At 44.5% G+C, this 23,343-nt stretch overlaps 1 protein-coding gene across 2 annotated transcripts in view; it reads left to right on the top strand.

Annotated features, from left to right (window-relative positions):
- Window positions 1–14,517: 14,517 nt before the first annotated feature.
- The window catches only part of LAPTM4B (lysosomal protein transmembrane 4 beta), a 64,114-nt gene continuing 55,288 nt past the window's right edge, over window positions 14,518–23,343 (top strand). The window contains exon 1 of one of the 2 annotated variants that reach the window (XM_064442348.1): window positions 14,518–14,674. In XM_064442348.1, the coding sequence (XP_064298418.1) occupies window positions 14,579–14,674 (96 nt within the window). In that variant the 5' untranslated portion in view covers window positions 14,518–14,578. The remainder of the gene's footprint in view (window positions 14,675–23,343) is intronic. The other variant, XM_064442346.1, reaches the window with a different exon arrangement.

Below are 23,343 nucleotides of genomic sequence, written 5' to 3'. Positions count from 1 at the left end.
GAAGGTGTCCTATGTGGCAGTTAAGTGGTTTAAGGGCTCATAGACACAAAACATCAAAGGGGAAGAGGGAAAATATGCAGATTTGCACTTTCAAAGTATGCTTGGGTTTGGAGAATGTCATGTTGGTGATCAGTTAGTTTTATATTACAACTGAAAAGAAAGTCGGATGCTGAGAAGCATAGCAGTGTTAGGTACTTCACTACGAGAGTGTGCTACGCAGGATGCACAGTAATGGTATTGTACTGTTACATACCTACCAGCTTGCCCCGACAAGTTTGACTTAATTTCAGAGTGCTATCAGAATCACTTTAAATGTTGACTGAATGAGATGCTGAGTTAGTACGAAATAGGAGGTACCTATCCCCAAAGTGACAAAGGTGAATCATTCTGGTCTGCAGAGATGGGGTTTCCATATGCCATGCCTAAGCCACTTGGATTCCAAAGGTTTGTACGTAGATGTTTGACACTAAATGGGTTCCAACAGAGATGATGACTTAGCATTGTGTGTTATTGCAGTTAAACTTTCTCTGTGCTTTTACCAGTCCATTACTGAATACCAATGTGAGTTGGGAGATCTCTGCAATGTTGGCTCAATCAGTATTTCCCGAAGTTGCTTCAGAGTATAATCAAACATGTTCAGATGTGCATGCCTATAAAATGCTTTACAGTCACAGTACAGTAATATACTTTGCAATAATAACCTCTATTATAAGGTTTATATGAAACTTCTCTGAGCAACCTGATCTAGTCGAAGATGTCCCTGTTCACTGCAGGGGGTTGGACTAGATGGCCTCTAAAGGTCCCTTCCAACCCAAACCATTCTTTGATTCTGTGATTCTGCTGGCACACACAGCAGAAAGCAGTGTGATTGTCAGACATGCTTTTGAAGTTATGTTTATACTTCACTTGGAGATCAGTTGCCAAATAATTTTATTTCAGTAGAATTATATTGGTATTTATGATGCCATTTGCTATACAAAGTGGAGGATGAAAAATTAGGCATGTGATTTAAACTATCAATGTAACATCTGGCACGAGGGATCCTAAGAGGACATTTTGGACATTTGGGGGAGCCTGTGATGAAAAGAAGCCAAGAATATCTTTGGTTTCTGTAATTGAAAGAACATTACCAGTCTTGATCTGTGTCTCTTTAGAAGAAACAATATAAAATATACAGTACTAGAGAGCTTCAGCCTCACCCCGCACACATACACCTGATACCAGTGGCTCCATCTTATGTAGTTTTTAATCTAGATTTCCTAGCCACATTTCCCAATACATACAAAAGATTTATAAATTGGAACAAACTTCATCCAATTAAACTTTCTGCACTGTCTGCGCCATAAATATGCGTTTTCCTTGCTGTTGAAGTAACAAATCCATCTGTTCTGTATCTCTGCACTTCATGAAGGACGTACTGTGAACCTGTAATTATAGATAGTGTATATAAAAGTTGTTACACTGCATGTACAGGAGATGCAGTTTGCCTCTTGCATGGGCTGCAGAAAAAGGCAAGTATTGGCTAACTGTGTTTGAACTGCTATCATGTGCTCAGCAAGTCAACCATCAAGGGGATTCAGGGCAGACTGCTGAAGTGGGCAAACCCAGTTGATGTTTTCACAGTATAAAGCCACCAGCTCCTATGGTATGTTTTGCAGGCTTGGCTCGGAAGGAAGTGCTCCCCGTTGGTGACTCCATATTAAGCAGCAAATGGGTAAATGGGCAGGGGATGTGACACTCTGAGAAAGTCAAGTGCTTTTCTTAGCATAGAAAAAAAAATTATATGGGTGAGACTGGAAGTTTCCGTAAAGCTCCATGGCAAACCTCTGCCTGCGGTGAACACCAGTGAGAAGAACTGGATGGCATGTCCTGGAGTTTGTTCAAGAGTCCAGTAAACTTGGAAACAAACTCCATAGACATTCAAGATAATGATGGTGATGCTATTCAGTTACTTTAAAGTTGCTAATAGCTCAAAGCGCAGGCTTTTGGTGCACATGGTTTAATGCACTAAAGAATAAAGTGCACCTGGAGGAAAGTCTAAGCAGGCGCCCAAGTACAGTGGTGAGTTACTGCTTGAAACCTGACTATCATCTAAAAATATTAAACTGGGAAGTGTTTGCTGCGTAAGTTACAGGCAGTAATAAATTACCATTATGGAAGATGTGTTCTTTTAATCCTTCTTGACTGTACATAAAAATCAGTGTTGGTTCTCAATAGGATGGAAGAAAATGATTTATCAGTGGACTGAGATTGTTAATAAAAGACAAAATGATCATGACTTCTACTAGATATAAGTAAAAAGAAATCCAAATAAATATGTAAACAGAACATGCTTGGTGAGCAAAACTGGGGGGAATAGCTACATTCTTCTACATTAAAAGTGAGCTTTTAAAAGAGGGGGGGAAACCCATAATCATATAATGAAAAAGGGAATAAAATCTGGCAGTGTTCCCAGTGTTGAGCCATACTCAGATGAATCCATAAATTAAACATTAACTAATCTAACTAATGGAACTAAAAGGAAGTAAATACTATTTGATGTATATTAGCTTTTCTTAGAAGGTCTGCCTCTCCTATCAATCAAAGACCTGTGACCTGACTGACCACAAATTCAACACAGTATTAAAAACTCTCCTTTGCTCAGGCGATCTGGGAAGCAGTGAGACACTGCTGGCAACACAACAACCTATTTATCAAACAGCTCCATCTCATCCTCATATGCTGTATTTCATGTTCTATAACTGTCTACAGGCTATGCATAAAATGTACCAGGTGGTTTAATACTGTGTCCAGCACAAGCATTCAAGCCAAAAGGCCAAAAAATCTCCAAGCCTGACCTTCCACTGGGTCGCTGTGGTAAAAGGTCAAGTGTAAATCCCAGGATGTTTGAAAACGAGTAGTGAAGAGGAGCGGGGGGACAATCCCAAATCTGTGTCCATTGATTAAATAAACACTGTTATGTCTGATGCTTGCAGTTTTCAAGGCTTTCACATAACTGTCTAGATCCCCACACTACTGAGAGAAGCAATAAACACACTTAAAGGACTGGAAGCAGTGTCTGGTGAATAGAGAATTAATTTGTCAAAAAGACTTGGAGAAGACTCTGTTGTAGAGTAAAAGTTACTATGATACAAGGTGCTAAAGGGCTCATTAGCCTGACGGAGGAAGAGATGATGAGTTTGAGTTGGATACAAGACGCCTGCTCTTACCAATTTGGTTGATAATGGTTAGAACCAAGATGCTGAGATTAGCAGTGGTGTCTTCGCTTCTCAGTGTCTTCAGGCGTGCTGAGCCAGGGGAGAGCCAAAGCACTTCCACTGCCCTGGGCATAAGGTGGGGCACAAGGTTCGCTAGCTCTGTTTAGCTGAGAGAACTAAAGTTATTACAGAAATTCACAGAATTCCCAAGGCAAAAGGAGAGAGAATTATTCTTTATTTACTGCTAAGGTACTGGTTAGTGGTACAGCAGCGCTGCAGGGTAGAAAGTTTCAGAGAATACACATCCTTTTAACATATTGTACTCCATCTTTAGATGTACTTTTCAGACTCTGTTTGACTTTATATACTTCACTTTCACGTATTTATCTCGTAAGTATTTTTACTAACATCAGTTATCTTCAGTCAAGCTTGCATTAGCGCTTTTAAAATTTCTGCTGAACTTGCAAATTACTACTAACCAAAAATTATTCTAGTGAGTAATCCAAATTTTCAAAATTATTAAACTTGTTGTGCCTTTCTTCTTTTAATCAACATCTAGATCAGTCCAACCTGCTTCTGAAACAAAATAGTTCTTGTTTACCACCACAGTAAGGTTCACTTCTGCTGCATGAATTCCTTTGGTCTATACCTTCTGTGAATGGACGTTTAAGAAGGGAAAAACATGTATGTGTCTCCCCATGATGAACGCCAGAGGCAGACAGAGCTACAAGACACTTGAAATTTTCAGACCCATCATGTCTTCTGCTTTAGCAATGTCACTAGGCAGCAGCCGAAACTTGTGATAGCTCCTGTCTAATCCCGAGGGAGAAAAGCTCAATTATGAGCCACAGGCAGCATTTCTGGCGCTTACCCAGGACCTGCTATCTACTAACACTCTTGTGTGGTGGCTGGCTGGCTGGCTAATTAGTACCCTTCAGTTCTGTTTTAAATAGTTTCTTCAGGGGAAGCCCTTGTGTATTGCTTTCCCATTGTGTGCTCTTATTAGAAACTATCCGGTGAGTTGAGCGGGTTATCTACACGGGGCTGAGGAACGTGCATAAGAAAGAAGGAGCGGCCAAAGGAGGCAGTCACACACCAACACCAATTCTCTGGTCTTCTATGAAACCCCAGGAGATCAGTGTGCTGTCCTGCCATCGGGCTTGCTGTGTGCTCCCATGAAATGTGGAGCAATGGCCCAACTCTGCCAACCCCACAGATGAGATGCCCCAGTGAAGGGGCTAGGAAAGAGTTGCAGTTGCTTTGACTGCCAGAGGTCCCCTTAGAGGTGAGGGACCCTGAAATGGTAGTGAACACCAATGCCGTGGCCCAAAAGCCCTGGCAGCTAGACATGGTTACAAATGCCCCTCGGCTGTCACCTGCTGAGCTGATGGGGCACCCTGTTGGTCAAGGTGGGATCTATACATATCAGACTGGGGGAGCACACAGGAGGAACAAATTCCTTAGCAACATGGCCAAGAATAACACAGAAAACCTTGAAAAAACTGTCAGGAAAGGCTGAAAATTGTTCACGCTTTCACCCTACAGGCTGGGACATACAGATCTTCCAGAGAGACAAGGGAAAGGCCATGGCACAGTGGGGTGGAAGATCCTTCAGAGATCTGGCATCATGAGCCAAAGACTTGCACAGGGGAGCTCAGCTAATGCTGTTGGAGGAACTGGAGCACGAGATTAAATCTGTCTGATGCATAATTTTACTCCCCAAACAAGGAAATGCCCATACTGCATCCAGTGAACACCGTTCACTGCTCTCTTCAGATCTGGGTGGAGCCCTACTGCTATAGGATTCTTAAGCCTATAGGTACCTTCAGCAGCAGTTTTAATCATTGCTCATACCATATGAATTATTTGCTTGTTTTCAAAAATATAATAAATTACCTAACTAGTCATTATGTTCTTGACTTTGTGTTTTGAGGGGCAGGAGTTGAAGTTTGCAATGGATATTTGTTCCCTCTGTTAGGATGTTAACCCCTGCAGCCTGGTCAGCAGGGAGGAGGGATGGACTCTGTGGTAAGCCTATGTTAAATTTGTAATAGTGCTGACCCCATCATCTAGTTCTAGGGGTGGAACATATTGGGCATAAATTGCAGGGTTTTGGTAGCTGGGGGCTGCAGGGGTGCCCTCTGTGGAAGGACACTGTGCCCTGTGCTGGTCACAGCCAGTCCCTGACGGCTCTAATTCCAGTGTAAACATCTTTTGCAGGCCAAAACTTCAGTGAGGGGAACAGGTGGCAACACTGTGCAAACGTGTTAAGAAAGAACAGCAGGGGCAAGGGAGAGGAGAAAGGGAGGGAACACAAAAGAGCCACCTGAGGAGAAATGGAAGAGATACATGTTGGGGAGACATTGTTGGGGAGATGATGGGGCTGGTACTTTTGGAAGGAGGCACTCCATGCTGGAGCAGGTGCGTCTCTGAGGAGACTGCAGGACATGGATAGCATATTGTATCTGACACTGAAGAAAGACTTCCAGTGCATGTTACCAAATTGCAAATCTGCTGCCAGGCAGATAATTAAATAAAAGCCTAACCTGTTTCTGAGGTTTCTAGTGAATGTAGCACAGATGGTTTTTTCCCATGCAAAATGTTAACTTAATCTGCGAGGCTAGCATGAATGGGAAGGCCACAAAAAAAAAAAAAAAAGGAGCTGAATCTCAGTGTACTCCAGAGTTCACCAGACTTCTTGTGAGCCCTATATCTTCACAGTAAAACTGAGAGGCTTTTGAGTCAGCAAAGGGGAAGAGGAAGGAGGCAGTAAGGTGAGCTTTCTCTTGGACAACATTTGAGCGCTTGGCTTTTCTGATTTATGAGAGTAATGTATCAAAATATTTTAATTATATGCTTTTTAAAATCAGCAACTTTAAAACAGTTATGAAGCTGTGGCCTGGCCCAAGGGAGCTAGCATTGCAAATGCAGTTGACCATCATGAAAGAAAATGTGTAAGTACATCAGTTGTCTAAGAGATTAGAATCAATATCTTCTATAAGGCAAATCATGACAAAATATCCCAGAAATGAGCTAAAAAGGTCCAGGTATTTCTCTCAACAATCAAAAGAGCACTTAAAAAGAAAGAAAGGGAAAAAAAAGGAAAATAATTTGTTGTCAGTTGTCTGGTACTGAAATTGGAGTGTTTGACTAGCTTCGTGCAAATGGTTGCACACCAAGCTGTGTCATTGTGACGGCTCTCTTATAGGCTTCTTAGATGTATTATGAGTTGTAACATGTTGGAGGAAAATACTATTCTCACTCTGACCTTTTTTATACAAACCAGGAGAATTAAGGATCTTTTGAAACCATTTTGAATTGTGGAAGCAGTCCTATTTTATTGTACTTTGGACAGTCTTTGTGGCACAGTAATAGTGTCAGACGTTTATTGGAGGGCTACTTTTTTTTAGAAAGCATGGGTGTTTTTTAAACTTTGTTGCATTAAATATTCTTGTAGCCCTGAATACTTGCAGCCATCCTGAAACACAGCAAGCTGAACAACAACTTGGGCTCTTAAAATTACTCTTTACTACAATCACAGTCAATTTGCCAATGTTGTCACCACCCTGTGCCCCAGGACAATACCCAGACCTTGGTTTCTGGGCAATGTTTAACCCTTTTCTTATCTTGTCTTAACCTGGCCAAATACAAAACAATTAACAACTACTTTGCTCACTCTGGAGCATTTGGCTAATCCTACAAGCAGAAGATGTGGCTCCCTTGAGCTGTCCTTTTGTGTACGTGCTGTATGCAGTGTTGGGCAACAGTGTGATTGAATTATTCAAGGCCAATTGAAATATGCAGCACCATCTCTGTGGACTGTGAGTACAGACAGAAGGTAGGAATGATCGGCACCTTCCAAGCCACCTGTCCACGTCAAGCCATCTTGCTCAGCTAGGTGTTAAAAAGGTTGGAAAGAGGAGTACCAGTAACCAATTTTAGTGAGCGCTAGAAGGCACAAGAAAATGCCAAATGGATCAGAGCATCCTCCGGCAGGAGGAAGAAGTTGTCCCCTGGAGTGAGAAGATCACTGGGGACACATGGGGGAGTACAGAGCAGAAGCAGGACACAGAATATACTGGATTTTTTTTTTTTAACAGCTTGCAGCACAGAGGAGAATTGGCAATGAGCCAAAGTTGGGCTGGGTCCTTCTGCAGTGGGCTAGCATAGCTCTCAGGATGTGCTGTGGGGAATAAGTGGCTGTACAAAATGAGTTTAGCGATTTACAGCTCTGCTGTGGTAAGGAGGGGCAGATGGAAGCCGTGAGTCTGCATTTCTCTTCTGGATACATCCTACAGCCTACATGCCAATCCATGGCTAAGCAACGATGCATCAGGTTTTGACCCTGTTTCCAACTCAAATATTCCCTTGGAAAAATTCCTTACCATATAATGGATCCCACTGGAAATATCATATATTTTTTCAGCACAACTAAAACAAGTGCTTGTGAGTAGGCTGTTGATTCGCTTGAGTTCATAGCACTTTCTGAGCAAGGCACCGATATTGATCCTGTACAAGTTCTGATGTATAAAGATGATAATCCAGAGTGCCTCTTGTGACTCTAGGAACCTTGACAAAACTCAGATGTCGTCCAGTTCAGAAGTTGTCCCTGGTGCATCTTAAATGATCTTTCACCACTCTGGGTGTAAGATCAGATTGGTGGATTCATGGCCACCTTTGTAAGAAGTGTTCGTTGTTTCTGGTTTTATAAAGTGAAGTGAATGGCACAGAGCCTTGAACTACGGCGGCTGTGGTTATGCGTCTGTAACTGTGGCAGTTCTCGGGCTCTGAAACAAATTAGTAAACAGTGAGTTTTGTATATTTGTGAACACTTAATTTCTGCTGAATTTCTCTCTTGATACACAGTCAACAGCATACTTCTAAGGTCATTAAAGGTTTGTGTAACGGTACCAGTAAGTGGGTTTCCTTCTGCTAAGCAGTGGCTGCTGACGGCCATTTGGCATCGCTGCTAGCAGAGGGGCTCATGGCAGTGGGGGATGTGTGTGTTGGTGGTAAGGACTGGAGAGAGGAGACCAACATGGTGCCAGCAACTGCCTCCAACAGAAACTGCCGCCGGGGGCTGATGTCCCACCAGCCAACCCTCCCTCCAAAGATCTCCCTTAGCCAAGGCAGGAAAGCAAATTCTCCTCTGGATGAGAAAGCTGCATGCTTGACTTGAAGCAGCCCAGGTATCTTCTCTAAATCCATTTGCCTGCAAGAAATACGGATGGATTGCTGTGCATTGGTGCCCAGTGACCTCATACTGTAATCTGTGCTGTGACCATCCTGACTTTTTGTTTTAATTCAGTTTGCAGCTATGTCTTTGCCTCCACAGCTGGTAGCAAGGGGAGTGAGCTGGGATCAGTGGGTGGGCCTCCCCAGAGCTGGTGGGGCTCCATGCAAGTCCGCAAGAGCGCTAGTGCCTGTGCGGTCAGTTGCTGATTAGAGCTGAAGACTCTAATTGCTGCAAGGCAGGGACTAGGTCTTCCATCTCCAAAGTATGTAGTATGCCACAGAAATAAAAATAGAAAGAAACAGATAAGACTTTATCATTTCCCTAAACTCTGCCTGTGATTTATACTTCTCTGGACTTCTAGAGTTGGTGTGGTGGGTTGATGCCAGCTGGATGCCAGGTGCCCACCAAAGCCACCCTGTCGCTCCCCCTCCTCAGCTGGACAGAGGAGAGAAAATATAACAAAAAGCTCGTGGGCCAAGATAAGGAAAGGGAGATCACTCAGCAGTTACTCTCATGGGCAAAAGAGACTCAGCTCAGGAAAATTAATTTCATTTATTACCAATACCAACCAAAATAATAGTAGGATAATAAGAAATAAAACCAAACCTTAAAACACATTCCTCCCACCCCTCCCTTCTTCCTGGGCTCAACCTCACCCCTATTTTCTCTACTTCCTCCCCGCAAGCAGTGCAGGGGATGGGGAATGGGTGTTGGGGTCAGTTCATTACACAATGTCTCTGCTGCTCCTTCCTCCTCAGGGGAGGGCTCCTCACTCTTCCCCTGCTCCAGCTTGGGGGCCTTCCCATGGGAGGCAGTCCTCCATTAACTTCTCCAACCTGCGTCCTTCCCACGGGCTGTAGTTCTTCATGAACTGCTCCAGTGTGGGTCTCCCATGCGGTCACAAGGCCTGCTAACAGCCCTGCTCCAGCGCGGGCTCCCCTCTCCAGGGTCCACAGGTCCTGCCAGGAGCCTGCTCTGGTGTGGGCTTCTCATGGGGTCTGTCGTACACCGTTCCCAGATTATCATCTGCAGCATGACAGATGCAGCATGACGCTTCACTGATGAGACGCGAGGCAGTTAACATATACCACAATTTTATTAAATTTTCTACTGTCCTTAAGCAAGTCGCTTTAACCCATATAGTAAGCTCAATACATAGAGCAAGACACATGAAATCAGGGTAAGGAGGATACAACCTATTCGGCAGTCCAGTAGTCCGTGGCAAGGTCAAAGGTGATGGGGGTCCCCACACATCTTTGTACCCAGAGTCTTTATCACCACAGCACACCCTGCTATGTCTCTTGGAGCTGAACAGGGGCTGTTTGGGTAGATAAATGAGGGGAAAGAGGAAGGTATGTGTCATGAGTTTAGCTGGGATGGAGTTAAAATTTCTTCGCTGTAGCTGGAATAGTGCTGTGTTTTGGACTTAGTATGAGAATAATATTGATAACACACCGATGTTTTAGTTGTTGCTATGTAGTGCTTTTACTAGTCAAGGACTTTTCCAGCCTCCCATGTTCTGCCAGGTGCACAAGAAGCCAGGAGGGGAGGCAACACAGCCAAGGCAGTTGCTCCAAACTGACCAAAGGGTTATTCCATATCATATGATGTCATGCCCAGTGTATTAACTGGGGGAGTTGGCTGGGGGAAGCAGCAATCACAGCTCAGGGATCAGCAGCATTGGTTGGCGTGTGGTGAGTGGTTGCATCACTTGTTGTTTGGGTATTTTAACCTTCCTCCTGAGGTTTCACCTCTCTTTCTCTCTTGTTATTTTCCCTTTCATTAAATTATTATTATTATTGCTACTATTACTGTTTTATTGTAATTATTAAACTGTTCTTATCTCAACCCATGAGTTTTCTTACTTTGGCCCTTCTGATTCTCTCCCCCCTTCCACAGGGGTGGGGGGAATGAGCGAGCAGCTGCGTGGGGCTTAGTTGCTGACTGGGGCTAAACCACGACAGAAGGCCTCATGGTTCAACAAAAATGTTCACACTTCTATAATTTAAAAGAGCAAGACAACTAAACCCTCAACCACAAATTGTGCTTGTGATTAGTGTTTAGCTGTGAGTGGGTGACAGCTTCGTGATTCGGTTTAAATACTTCCCTTGGGGTGTTCTGTTAGAAACTGCCCAGGCTCTTGACATAAATTTAAGCCTAATTTTCTGGCAGCTGATAAGCAGTGTAGGGAGAGGCAGAGGCATGTTACCAGAGTCTGCACAGTTGTGGCTGGGGGCTAAGCAAGGGGTGACCACCAAGTCTTCACCTAGTTCCACACCTCACCTCAGCCTCATCGTGGTGTTCCCCTCTTCAGCAGACCCCTGACATTAGTCCTGTCCCAGGGTTGGGACCCCACAGGGTCACAGCCTCCTTTGGATACCCACCTGCTCTGGCATGGCATTCTCCACGGGCTGCAGGTGGATATCTGCTCCACCAGGGACCTCCATGGGATGCAGGGGGACAGCCAGCCTCACCACGGTCTTCACCACAGGCTGCAGGGGAATCTCTGCTCTGGCATCTCAAGCATCTCCTCCCCCTCCTTCTTCACTGACCTTGGTGTCTGCAAGGTTGTTCTCAGATAGTCTCACTCCCCTCTCCAGCTGCTGTTGTGCAGGTTTTTTTTTTTCCTCTTCTTAAATCTGTTATCCCAGAGGCGCTACCACCATCGCTCATGGGCTTGGCCTTGGCCAGCGGAGGGTCCATCTTGGAGCCGGCTGGCGTTGGCTCTATCAGACATGGGGGAAGCTTCCAGCAGCTTCTCACAGAAGCCACTCCTGTAGCCCCCCCCGCTACCAAAACCTTGCCACGCAAACCCAATACAGTTGGTTATAAATCAGGAGTGTGATACAGAGCCTGATGTTTCCTGATCTTTCCCATCAAGCTTTTTGAATGGAAATTAATAATTATACAGGAAACTGCTCTGAAGTAATTAGTGTTCACCTTCTCATTCTTCCTTCCTTTTTCTTCTGATGATGTCCAGATTAAAGCCATTGATGGGAAACCATAAGCAAAAGAAGACAGGCAGTTAATTTCTCCTTACAGAGACGAGAGCTGCACTGGGGGATGTTATAAGCAGCTACTGCCTCCAGCAGCTCTAGGACCTGGGGTTCCTCCTGCCAGGCTGCTGGAGCCCAACTTTTTGTGCCCATCCCAGGCTGATGGATGTGGCTGCTGCTTTCCCGTTTGCAGGCACAGGATACAGATGGGGATGGCTGCACAGATGGCTACAGACCAAGTGCTGCCTTCAGCTGTGCCTCCTGCATGTAGGACCTGCAGAAGACCTAAGTGCAGATCAGCTGCTCCAGCCTGACATTTGCAAGTGAGTTTGGGGCAGATACAGACTCTCACCTCCCCAGCAGCCAGCCCCAGGCTATGACCCATGGTCCCACTCCAGCCGCCAGCACTGAGCCCCTTACTCCCTCCCTCACTCATACCAATCCACTCAGTAGCTGGCACTTACTCCTTGCAGCCTCTGCACACACTGTGTGGAGAATAAGAGTACACAAAGCGACAGTTAAAAAAGGTTTTATGAGACGAGAGAGCGATGGGGCACAAGTCTCAGTCAGAGAAGTGTACTTTGCACATGACCAGCCCCTTTTATACCCCTTTCTGTCTGACCACCACTTTGCTCCTTTCCCCTTCCCCTAATCATTCCTTCCTAAGTTTTGCAAAGTCCTCCTCAAATACCTCAAATCCTTCTGTTCCTCTTGTTTGCCCCTTCTTATCAGTTACAGAGTCCAGGTGACCCTCTCCAAAGCTGTGCCTAGAGCTCTTCAATGGCCCATCAATCAGTAACCGGAGACTCTTGGTCTTTGGCGTTGTCTCCATTGTCCCTTGTCTACCAGCTTGGCATCTGTGCATCCTTGTTTATCACACCCCTCTTCACTTACTATCCCATTTGCTTTGAAAAGGTCAGGCCCTTGGTTAGGTAACTTTCATGAGCAGATGCTCTTACCTTCCACTTACACCTACAAGGTATACATTCAAGGGTTTTGTGTCTGTGTCTAACTTCCTTACTTTCTGGTTTTAAAGGACAAGGTCTCTCAGTGTTATCCCAAAAAGTGGGTTCATTTGCCTGGTGTGCAAAACGCCAAACTCCACACAGAGCAGAGGTATTTTATTCAATTTATTTTTGCACAAAGATTGGTGCTAGGTGGTAACTCACAAAGCCAGCACCCCACACCGAGAAACTACAAGGCATTTATACAGTTACATGAGTCAGTCACAACCAATATTCACATGCCTCAGCTAATAATTGGTTAATTTCTTTCACTTCGATGTAAAGGTACAGCTCACGTTTAATTTACTATGCATGCTCAAAGAGTAAGGGACTTACTAGTGGGGGTGGTTCCTGGCCTATGGGCCTGATTTTTAGTATTATAATGAGGATAGTTCCCCTAATGGGCACTCCGTTTTTGTTCTTATCAACATCCCAATTAGTTGTTCTCCTTGACTATACACTTTATCATCCCGTTCTCAGCATCTTCTGAGGCAGGATGTTTGCTTTGATTAGTCTCTCAGCTCTCCTCAAGGATATAGTCGTAAAACAAGTTCTTCTCTATCTCTCAGTTCCTGTCTCTCGCTGTCAAATTCTGTTTTGCCAAGCTCACATAGTTCATTGTTATAGCTTAGCAGAAAATTCCAAAAATTCCATTTTCTTCAGGATATCATCAAGGTTACCAGTGAGGTAGTCCAGATCACATTGTTTGGGACTTTCCTTTGGTCTCTCGAATATTTGTTTTGTCAATATGGATGTTTCATTTTTACTAGAATTTTAGTGTCATTTTTAAATATGAATCTTGAAAATACAGTATTTGTCTTATGCATATAACCTAGTCAAAATTATAAATTCAGTGCCCAGTGGCTTTTCTCTTTAGGCACCTCCCTCCCCCTCCCCCTCCATCCCCCCATCCCCCCCGAAAAATGCTGAAAGTTTTATAAGGACAAGCTAAGAACAGAGGTTATGTAAAGTTCCTACTTGAAGTATTTTTAATGTAATTTACTAAGGTGGCTTTGTGAGTAGGGATAAGGCATAGTTAGAGATGTTCCTCCGTGCCAAGTTAGCTTTTATCTTGGAGTTCCTGTTCCGTGCAGCAGTATGTATGAAATAAAGAAGAGTCCCGAAGCAACCATATAGAGAAATATTTGAGTACTTTTCAGTGTTATATTTTGATGATAAATTGTGGGATTTGGTAGGAAGCCAAGATAGATGGCAGTAAAGAAATTATTCTTAGGGTCAGGCTAGGCATACAGACCTCCTTGTAGAATTTTCTTTGTTATTTCCACTAGCGAATGATACGAGTCTCAAATGATAAAATATGAAAAAGTCAGCTGCTTGGTAGGAAGTTTAGCCTCTACCTGCATCCGTGCTTGAATGTGCAGAATTGGGTCCTTCCTCCTAATGCTGCTTCCTCCACCACCATCAGGGCATTAACTACCGGTAGGACAATGAGGTTAATGTTAACTTGTGTGTCAGTTACAGGAGGCGATTCCAGCCTCCTTAACGTGAGCGACTTTGGGAGTGGATTAGGAGGGCACTATGCAAGAAAATAAATGCTCAGAGCTTCAGAATTCGGGGCAAATCCAAAGCATTCCACGCTCTCCTCCGATATTATCTCTCTTTATAGAGAAACGGAGTTTTATTCCTACTGGTTTGCCGGTCCAGAACTGCTAGGCGAGCTGCAAGCTTTGCTGAGGAAGCACCCCGCGGGTTCGCTCTCAGCAGCCTGGTCCAGGCGCAGCCGTGCTGGGAAGGGGTGGGTAGGACCACCGGGAGAATGGCACTTTTCCACCACCCGCGACATGCCGGGGCCACGCAGGCCAGGCTGTGAACGCCCTGAATTCCCTCAGCTTCGTGTTTTAAAACCCTTCCCTGCTTTGGCGTGAATGCCCCAGCGCTCTGGGGAGTTCTAGCTGGTCGGTGTCAGTGCGTGTGCGGGCACGGAGGGGTGTGGGGCGGCTCCGCCGCCCGCCGGGGTGCAGCTGCCTCCTGAAGGGGCCGGCGGGGGTCGCCCCCCCGCACCCGCCCCCCTCTGGGCTGGCTCCCTCCGCTCCCGGTCCCGCCCGCCGGGGGGGCGGCCCCAGCCCCGGCCTCGGTCCCGCCCCCGCGGAGCGGCGCGGCGCGGAGCCCGCAGCAGCCGCGGAGATGCTGAGCTCGCCCTGGGCGCGCTTCTACTCCAACAGCTGCTGCCTCTGCTGCCATGTCCGCACCGGCACCATCATCCTCGGCGTCTGGTACCTGGTAAGCCCCCCCTCGGCTGCCCCCGTCCCCCCGGGGGTGTCCGTCCCCCACCCCCCCCACCCCCCCTCCCCGGTTGCTCGGCCCCTCTGCTCCGCGGAGGGGGTGCCCATCGCAGCAGCTGAGGTGCCCCTTGCAGCCCAGGCAGGTTTTTGGAGATAAACCTCCGAGAGGTCATGTTGTTACTAGCAGCGTAGCGCTCGGTGGGCTCCGGCGCTTCCCCGCTGCCAGCCCGCGGGTTAGCCCCCGGCGAGGCCGAGGCTTAGCCTCGTTCTAAATCGGGAAACGAAGCATGTGCGTGATTAAGGGTCAGGGGAGCGGGAGCAGGAGATACAGAGCCTAGGCAGGCTCACCAGGGACTCCAGCGAAAAGCCTTTTTGGGGATAAAAATGTGACGAGTGAAGACCCCCGGTGTGAGGGGTTGGCCTGGTTTCCCCAAACTTCGGAGCGGTGTTTCTCAGGCCGGGGCTGACGGCAGCGCTGAGGCCCCGCTGCTGCCTTGGCTCTGCCAACGCCGCCCGGACCCTGACCACGCCGCACGGAAAACCTTGTTTTATTATCTCTGGTCGCTGCTTCACGAAGAAGTCGGGTGTTCTCCTCACTGCTGTTCCTTGTCTGTCAGATAATTGTTTCTCAGTAGAGTCTTGGTCTGTCTGGCAGAGAGTGGAAACCTTTCAGGCAGCTGCTATCAGGTACTAGAAAGACTTCTGTCCTCCGTCGGGGTTATAGGCTGTAAGCGAGGAATTGCCCCTCGAGGCAGGGCTTTAATGGGCTCTCGTCAGTCCCAGAGGTTGTTCGACACCCGGTTTTTCAGCCGGGGGTAAGACTCGGTGCGAAGGAGGCGCATTAAGCCCTCGGTTCCTCCCTGGCTTTGTCAATCTTTTCTCGGTCCCTTGAGTAACAATGCAGGAAAAGCGGCTCTCCCAGACCTGCCCTGCCATAGTCGCAGGGTTTGCAAATGTGTCACAGGAGTAAAAAAGAGCTGCTTCGTCGCTTTGGGTTATGTAGATGCACTTCTCAGCCTGCTCGGTCTTCCCGGTCCCTTGGTGGAAGAAATCGGTCTCTGGCTGATGCCAAGGCCATGCAGAGCTGTTTGCCAAGCATCATTTTTCAAATGATTGCAGACGGAAGCAGATTAGACCCGGGCTTATTTGCTAACTACTGAAATTCCCTTCAGAAGCAAGTGAAAAATGCAGGGCTGGCCTCCATTGTAGGACAGCTCATTAAATAAATTCAATCAGCATAATAAAAAGGCTAGGTTGACATTTATGTCCTAGAAATAATATAAAATGCTCTATGTCCTATAAAATACATATTCACCACTGAGAAAATGGTGCATTTGTTGAACTATTTCTTGCTCCTGGTTTAATAAAATATAGTTAAATGAAACATCCTACCCACAGCCCATGGTATCTGGAATACTAACAGTGTTGGAAAAGATGCCCCTTTTTCCCAGCTGCAATGAAATTTCAATAAGTTTTAATACGACCTGAAAGCTTTTGAACAATTCTTCCAGGATGCTTGTTATTTCTTTTTGCCTTCAGCTGAATGAAGCCTTTTCACATTGGCTCCACAAAGACAGGGATACAGATATTTTAGCTGTTCAGTGGACCTAAAGATATTTGAGGAAGAGAGAATTAAGTGCATCAGTGGGCCTTAGATACAAAGAAAAAACGGACAGCTTCTTAGGCTTTGTTACCTATTAAGTTACTAACGTTTAAATACCAGTGACCCAATTTCACATAGTATTTTTCTGCAAAATCTGTTTTAAAGTTTTCTTTTTTAACTAGCAGGTATTTCCCGAGTTCGACCTTTTCCTATTTTGCTTTCATAGATCTTTCAGGGCAGATTTCTGAGTGACTTCAAACTTACACAAAATCACAACATGTCAGGGTGCGCAGTTCTTTCTGCACTTTCTCCTCTATTGCAAATATCTAGATTTTTTAAGTTTAACTATTAAGAATAGAAATTTAGATGCATGTTGATAATAAATGCTAAACCATTTTGATAGCTCAGAAAGTTAGGAAGCAATAAGTAAGGAAGGGGTAGCTCCCTGAGTAAATAGCTACCCTGGTTGAAAGGTCTGTTTTTCAAAGTCATATATGAAAATATTGTTTTATCTCGGAAGAAAAAATATTATTTTATACCGTGTGCTATTTAGTGTTTACATAAAAATAGATGCTGTCCTGGCAGCAGATTTTTTTCTCTGCGTGCATTTTGGGTGGTAATATTTCTCCAAACCACATGTGAGCTATGAGCATTACCTCAAATACAGTTCAAATAAAAATCCCCTTGATTTTTCACCACACCAACATGTATTCTGTGTAATGTTTGCCATTATGCTTCACAGGAAATTACTTGAGTTAAAAACATCCCCCTAGAGAATGAATAGTTTTCTTGTTGCTTTTTCATATCTCGCTACCTGTGAGGTGTAACTTTTATTAATTCTATGACTATGAATGCAATGATTCAGTAGCGGAGGCTTCTGAAGGACGTAAAAATAGTAGCTTAAAAGTTCTGGCAGGCTTTCAAAATAACATTTTTATATGTTGAGCCAGTTTTGAGTTAGTATAATCTCAGGAGACAGAATTTAATGTCTGAATAAATGTGGAAAAAATTAATGTATTTCTCTGGGTGATGTTCTAGCTTTTTAGCTTTAATGTTTTAATTGACTATTTGGGATCCTACAAATAGTGGAGAGAGTGGGAAGCTGAGTGCAGGTGGGTCATCAGGGCTGCTTGATGAGAGCACTTTCCCACATAGGTAAGGGGAAGGAATGCTGTGTGCATTTCCAACACACACCCAGCAGCCACGGACAGTTACAATGGTCTGATAAAGTATCAGTAGCTGGGAAATAAATATTTAACTTTGCTCTACTGTAGAACATAAGGGATCTCAGAATGCTAATGTTTCTATAGCTCTTGTGTTTCAGTTGTTTCCTTCTGGTACAGCCATAGGTACTACATCTAGATTAATATAACATAATCCAGCATTGCATGATATTGCAATATAGTATACATAGTACAATAGACATACTGCCACAGAGCACTGAGGTACTTCGATGTAAAAAGTAACTTGTAAAGTGTGGAGCAGCCAGAGGAAATATCCTGAAAAGAATATCTAATCGGGTTGCAAAATAGCTCACGCTTCACGAGCTGGTGTGCTGCCTGGGGAGAAAAGCTTAAGAGGGGGTGCTGCAATGTTGAATACAAACATTATGCTGAAGATTAAGATGGAGGTAATATGGCTGGCTGGGGGATAATATTTCTTTCAAAACCTGAGGACCAGTTTGTTTCAGCTGGCTATTAATCTTTGGGGTTTATCCTACTGGCATGGACTTTACGCTTCTCTGCATTGTATCAAACATGAAGTCAGAGGTTGTGAGTAATAACGCAGAAATGTCTTAAAAGTCTCATGTTTTGAAAAAAAAAACTAAGGAAACAGAGAAAGTCACTTTCAGCAGCTTAGATTTGTTCTAGACAGTTGTATCAGCGTGCTGTTTGAGGCAGTGACACTGCTGAAATGAGCCAACTTCACTACTGATCTCCCCTGGGTGCAGGTGACCAGGGGAAAGCTGGCACTTCTGTTAGTTCCAAGTGACCCAGTCAGCACTGGTCAGTCAGAATAACATCCCTGTCCATAACAGCATTTATAAACACAGCATGTCTTCTTCCTGAGTAAATGGACTCCACTTTCTTTATCTAAAACATAGAGGAGGCATGATGTCAGATGTGCTGACAGTGTCACAGAAGGATTTCCCACTCTCCCAACACATGGTAGCAGGGTTTATGCACAACCTGAGGCTCCACCAGCACCAGGTGGGACAACAGGAATTATTTCCCATTGACCTGGGAGGAAGGAAGACAAAACTTTAAGGCATCAGGTCAGAAAAAATAAGTGTTAAAATAACAAGCGCTGTGTGCCCAGTGCCATCTGCAGCAGTGGCCTTGGCAGGGGCTGCTCCTCCCCACTGTCCCCAGGGACCCCTTAGGGACCCCCTGGCCCCCCAGGAGCCACCACCAGCCCTGGAGTCGTGGTGGGATCTGTTCATACCCACTGAAGCTGTCCGTGGCCCTCTCTGTGGTCCCCAGGGCCCCGGCAGAGAGGGGCTAAAAATAAAGGCTGAGAACTTTTTATAATGGTGAGTTATCAGGTTGTGCGGCTCCCTCTGAAGGACGTGAAGTAAGAACATGAATAGAAGAAGCTGAAGTTTTTAGCTAGGCTGGCTTCAACGTTTGAGCTGCTATTTGTGGAAAGCTCGGCATGAATTGCTAGTCGTGACATTTCAGTTCTGGGTTTTTCTGAATATACAGTTGAAAAAGCGCATAATTTCTGTCTGCATCCCAGTCATTTTTTAATAAAAGGATTGAATCCTAATGGATGAAAAGCAGTACTGGTAGTGGCCTTTTTATACTGTGAAGCAAAAGAAAAGCACCGGTTGCCATGGCCTCATTGATTTACAGGTTGAACACCCTGCTGACATCAGTAGAGTGCACTTGACCTGATGTCAAAAAGAGAATCAGGGCATATATTTTGCAACTGGGCCACACTTATTTCCTTGTCTTTTTCAAGCCCCATGCAAAACAGCATGTATGGCAATGTACTTAAATACCAGTTAGAAGATTACTGAAATCTTGGCTTACTCGGCAGGGAGTAGAGATCAGCATGACTGCTCATGTAAACAAAATATACCTCCACTGGGGTCCTTCCAGGCTGCTCTGTCCCCACTCCTGCAACCTTTATACTGTCTGAGACTGTTCACAGCAGCAAGGAGTTGTAAGTGGGAGTCCCTTCAAAAGGGTGGAAAGGCTCTTTCAGGGAAAATAAAGAAATTCTAAGAAAAGATCAAGTTATTAATTATTTTCAAACCTGTGAGAATCAAGAGGTTTTGAAAATTGAAAAAAGAACTGAAGTTGTGAAAAGGGGGAAATTGCACAATTAGAAAGCATGATGTTACAGGGAACTGGAAACTTTGTTATCCCCATGTCAGGTTGTGGGAATTTGCGTGAATGCAAGTATGAGGCTTTGTGTTTTACTTAGAAAATTAGCTTTCTTTGTTTTTTATATGGAATGAAATTGGCAAAGAATAAGGATCTCCAACTTTATCTACATACAAATGGTCATAGTATGTCCGCGAGCTCATTGAAGATTCTGTTCCTTCACATCAGCCAGGGATGTTGCTTTCCATGTCATACCAGTGTGATATAGCTTGGGTGTTGGGTCAGGTTGTTCTGCAAGCAACTCTGCCTTTACCACCTCCACTAAGAGTCCAACACTGATGGCACTGGGGAAAGAAGTCTTGCAGAATGGGGCTCACTGTGGGTTCACCAGGTGATTGCCTCTCCATGGCCCAGACCTGGGCAGTATATTCAGGGCAAAGAGCTGGATGGTGCCAATGACATGGCTAATTCCCGGCCCTTGGTGGGAGATGTAGTGTCAGCAGCAGGTGAGATGTCTCCACCGGCAGGTAAAGGGGTCAGGGTATAATCTGAAATTACTTGAGATTCCCAATTCTTGTAGTGGAAATGGCTGCAGTGAGTAAATATTTATGTCCAAAGTGCCATGTCTATAAAATTATTATTAGCTTTTCTATTGTCTACACTTCATTTCATTAAAAAAAAGCTGACATCTTGAAAAAAAACAGTAGCAATCCCCAGTAACTCACCGGAGACTTGCTGCTTTGTGCAGGTGCTTGCTTTTGAGGTGAGTGGAGAGGGAACTTGGAATTCATTACGAGTAAAGAAAACTCTGAATCCTACCTTCAAAGGCTTCTCTGTATGACTGATGTACATATTGAATATCCAGCTGAGATGGTATCAGAGGAGGTCCAGAGTGTTTGCTTTTGGAGTGGATTGCATCCATTTCATTATCTTCTTCAAGACCAGCAGGGAATAAATGACTGATCCTGCACACAAATACCTGCTCAGGGCCTGCATGGTACTTCCTTAAGAAACTGAAAATATATGCATGCATTTTAGACATGATAGAGCAAAGAATAAAGACCACCACTAATCATTAGCATGAAGAAAATGTACCTTGTCTGAAGGACCTTCTCAATAACTACATTCTGATTGTAACTTACTAGAGAGACAGTACTAAATAACGTAACAATTAATTGCTTCAAGATGACTTCTGGAGAACTTAAATAACTCCTTCCTCCCACGTGCAAATCCAGGTTGGTTCCTGCAGTGCAGGACCTTATCCCACCTCCTTCCCTCCTCATTCCAATTCATGTTTCAGGGCCTCTTCTGTTAAATTACAAAATAAAGTACCATATGGGAGGAATTTAAATTGCACAATCAATAAGACAGCTTGCAAAGACCCTAATCACTCACCTCTGGGTGACAGAATCAATCTATGAAGAGGCCAGAAAGATTATCTGAAAAACCGACAGATTCATAGATGTTATCTGTGCTTTCTGCTCTAAGTGAAAAAATAAACAGGTTTGTGTGTTTGCTCTGCTGAAGAGCAGAGCAGAAACAGCATTTTGTCGGTCCTCCCCAGACTCTGTCACACATCAGTGTGCTTATTAATGTTTTTGTTTTTAAAACTTTTTAAGTCATTGGAGGGCTAAAATTTCTTGTAAGCATATTTTGGACAGTCCATACATTTACTGAACAGTTTCTTGGTCTGCAACACACACAAGGATTTCTGAAAACTTTAAGCTCTAATCTCCTTACACTGCAAGTTTTCTTATATCCCCAAACACCACAGCGGGATTTTTGCACAGAGGATATGAATCACTGCAACTATAGCTGATAAACTGCATCGGTTGTCTAGAATAATGACACAGTTGTCTCTTCTAATCAACACAGTAATTCAGGAAATGTAAACTTTTGTAAAATACCCTTTTTATCTTAGTAAGGCCTTCAATTGGATAATAAATTCACTGGGATTACAAAGAACCGTTGTCTTCCTCCAGTGAGAAAACAGATGGTTGGTTGTAAGAGGAGTAAAGTTTACATAAGTGCTTGTTAACGGAAAGAAGCCCATTAAGAGTCCAGAATGCTATAACTACATTTGGTTTTTATACAAAAATCATGAATGTATTTTTAGAAAGGAGAGGAGGTATTACATTAATCAAGTAAAATGTGTTTAGAAGTTCTGCTGAAGGTTAATATGTATCTTCTAGTGAGCCAGAGGAGAACACATTAAGCTTCGTAAACTGATCGTTGATTAGACTGACGTCAGTGAAAATGCAATTAGTCTTATATATTCCTGGACATATGGAACGGATGTTGCAAAATAGCCAGGAATTAATTTCCTTGATTGCTTTCTTTTTCTCTGGTTTTACTGTGAGGCTCATGCTTTGACTTTAAAACTCTGGAAGTTTAAAGTGGCTGAGGCTTGAAAATGTGCTCAGGAGTTTCTGTGGTGTTCTGCAGCTGACCTGGCGGTTTCAGATTTGAAACGTTGATGTTTTCCAAACCTCCAAAGAGCAGAATAGGAAGAGAAAAACCATGGTCATTGCTGAAGGTGTGAGAGAGTGTTCCTGTTCAATCTGAGGTGTTGAATCTGCCAGCAAGGCATCACCGAAGAAATAATCTAGACTTGAGCCTAGCACACTGTTCTTGGACCTCCTGTGGGTCTGCTCTTTCAGGTGTCTGCAGTCAGCTGTGACAACTGTCGTCCTAGTCCTCTGCCTTAGAAGAGCTTTTTAAAGTGCCATGATTGTTTTTCATTTCGTTCCTTGCTTGTGCTGAGCAAGGTCTTGTTCTGTCAGGAGATATATTAAGCTACTTAAAACAGACAGGACAGATGCTTTTGGCAGAAACACGGGTTTGCGGGAGATTTTCACCTTGTGGAGGTGCATTTTCCAGCTGTGACAGTTATGCCCGGACAGATTGGATACATGTGACTATTTCAGGAATTATCTGTACTGTACCAACTTTTGGGGTGTGCCAGCTTCTTGCTTGAATAACTAAATCACTGCCTTGGGTTGCAGAGTGATGTAAGGATGCAGTTTACTACTGACAGCCCTGATCCCTTGCATGGTTTCTGTAGATATTGCCTGTGGTGACTACAAAAGAATAATTCATCAAAGGTTTGGTGTGTTTTTGTGGTTGTTTGTTTTTTTTTTTTTTTAAATTAAGTGGGCATATGTGGCTCACTATAAAAAGTTGAAGCACACTCCTCTCACCAGTGCAGTAACATATGTCCAAAGAGACTAGAGGTGAGCCTGAGCCCAGACAGCATGTGGGCTGGTGTAGGGAAGACACACTAGCTGCTGGCCATGGCCAGCTGCCTTGGGCAATCCAGCCCAGGTACTCAACTGCTGAGTTACAGCTGTGCTGACTGGCCCGTTCTCTGTCAAGAGTCCACACTAAGGTTCAGACCCGTGGGAGCTGCTGCAGCTCACATGAACAGCAACACTTCCACAGGTCTGCCCTCAACCTTTCACAGTCACCTGCAAGACTCAGAAATCAATTTCTGGAAGTCAAGGACAAATCCCAACAGACCAGTTGTTCAACTCCTTTTCTAATAAGGTTTTAATGCATACCAATTCTTTCCTAGCTCTCCACAGCATCCTGGACTGAGATGTGCTTTAGTAGAAAGAGAGTTGAATGTTACGACTTGAACATGGGTACATGATTATATTTCCCCAAGGCTGGGCAGAAGACCTTGGCAATCATTTTCAGGACCTCGCTCAGAAACAGGTCCCACTTCCTTTA

This window comes from Phalacrocorax carbo, chromosome 2 (genome assembly GCF_963921805.1).
Source record: "Phalacrocorax carbo chromosome 2, bPhaCar2.1, whole genome shotgun sequence".
Lineage (NCBI taxonomy): Eukaryota > Metazoa > Chordata > Aves > Suliformes > Phalacrocoracidae > Phalacrocorax > Phalacrocorax carbo.
Note: the sequence above shows the minus strand (reverse complement) of the source record. Positions and strands in the feature narration are given on the sequence as shown.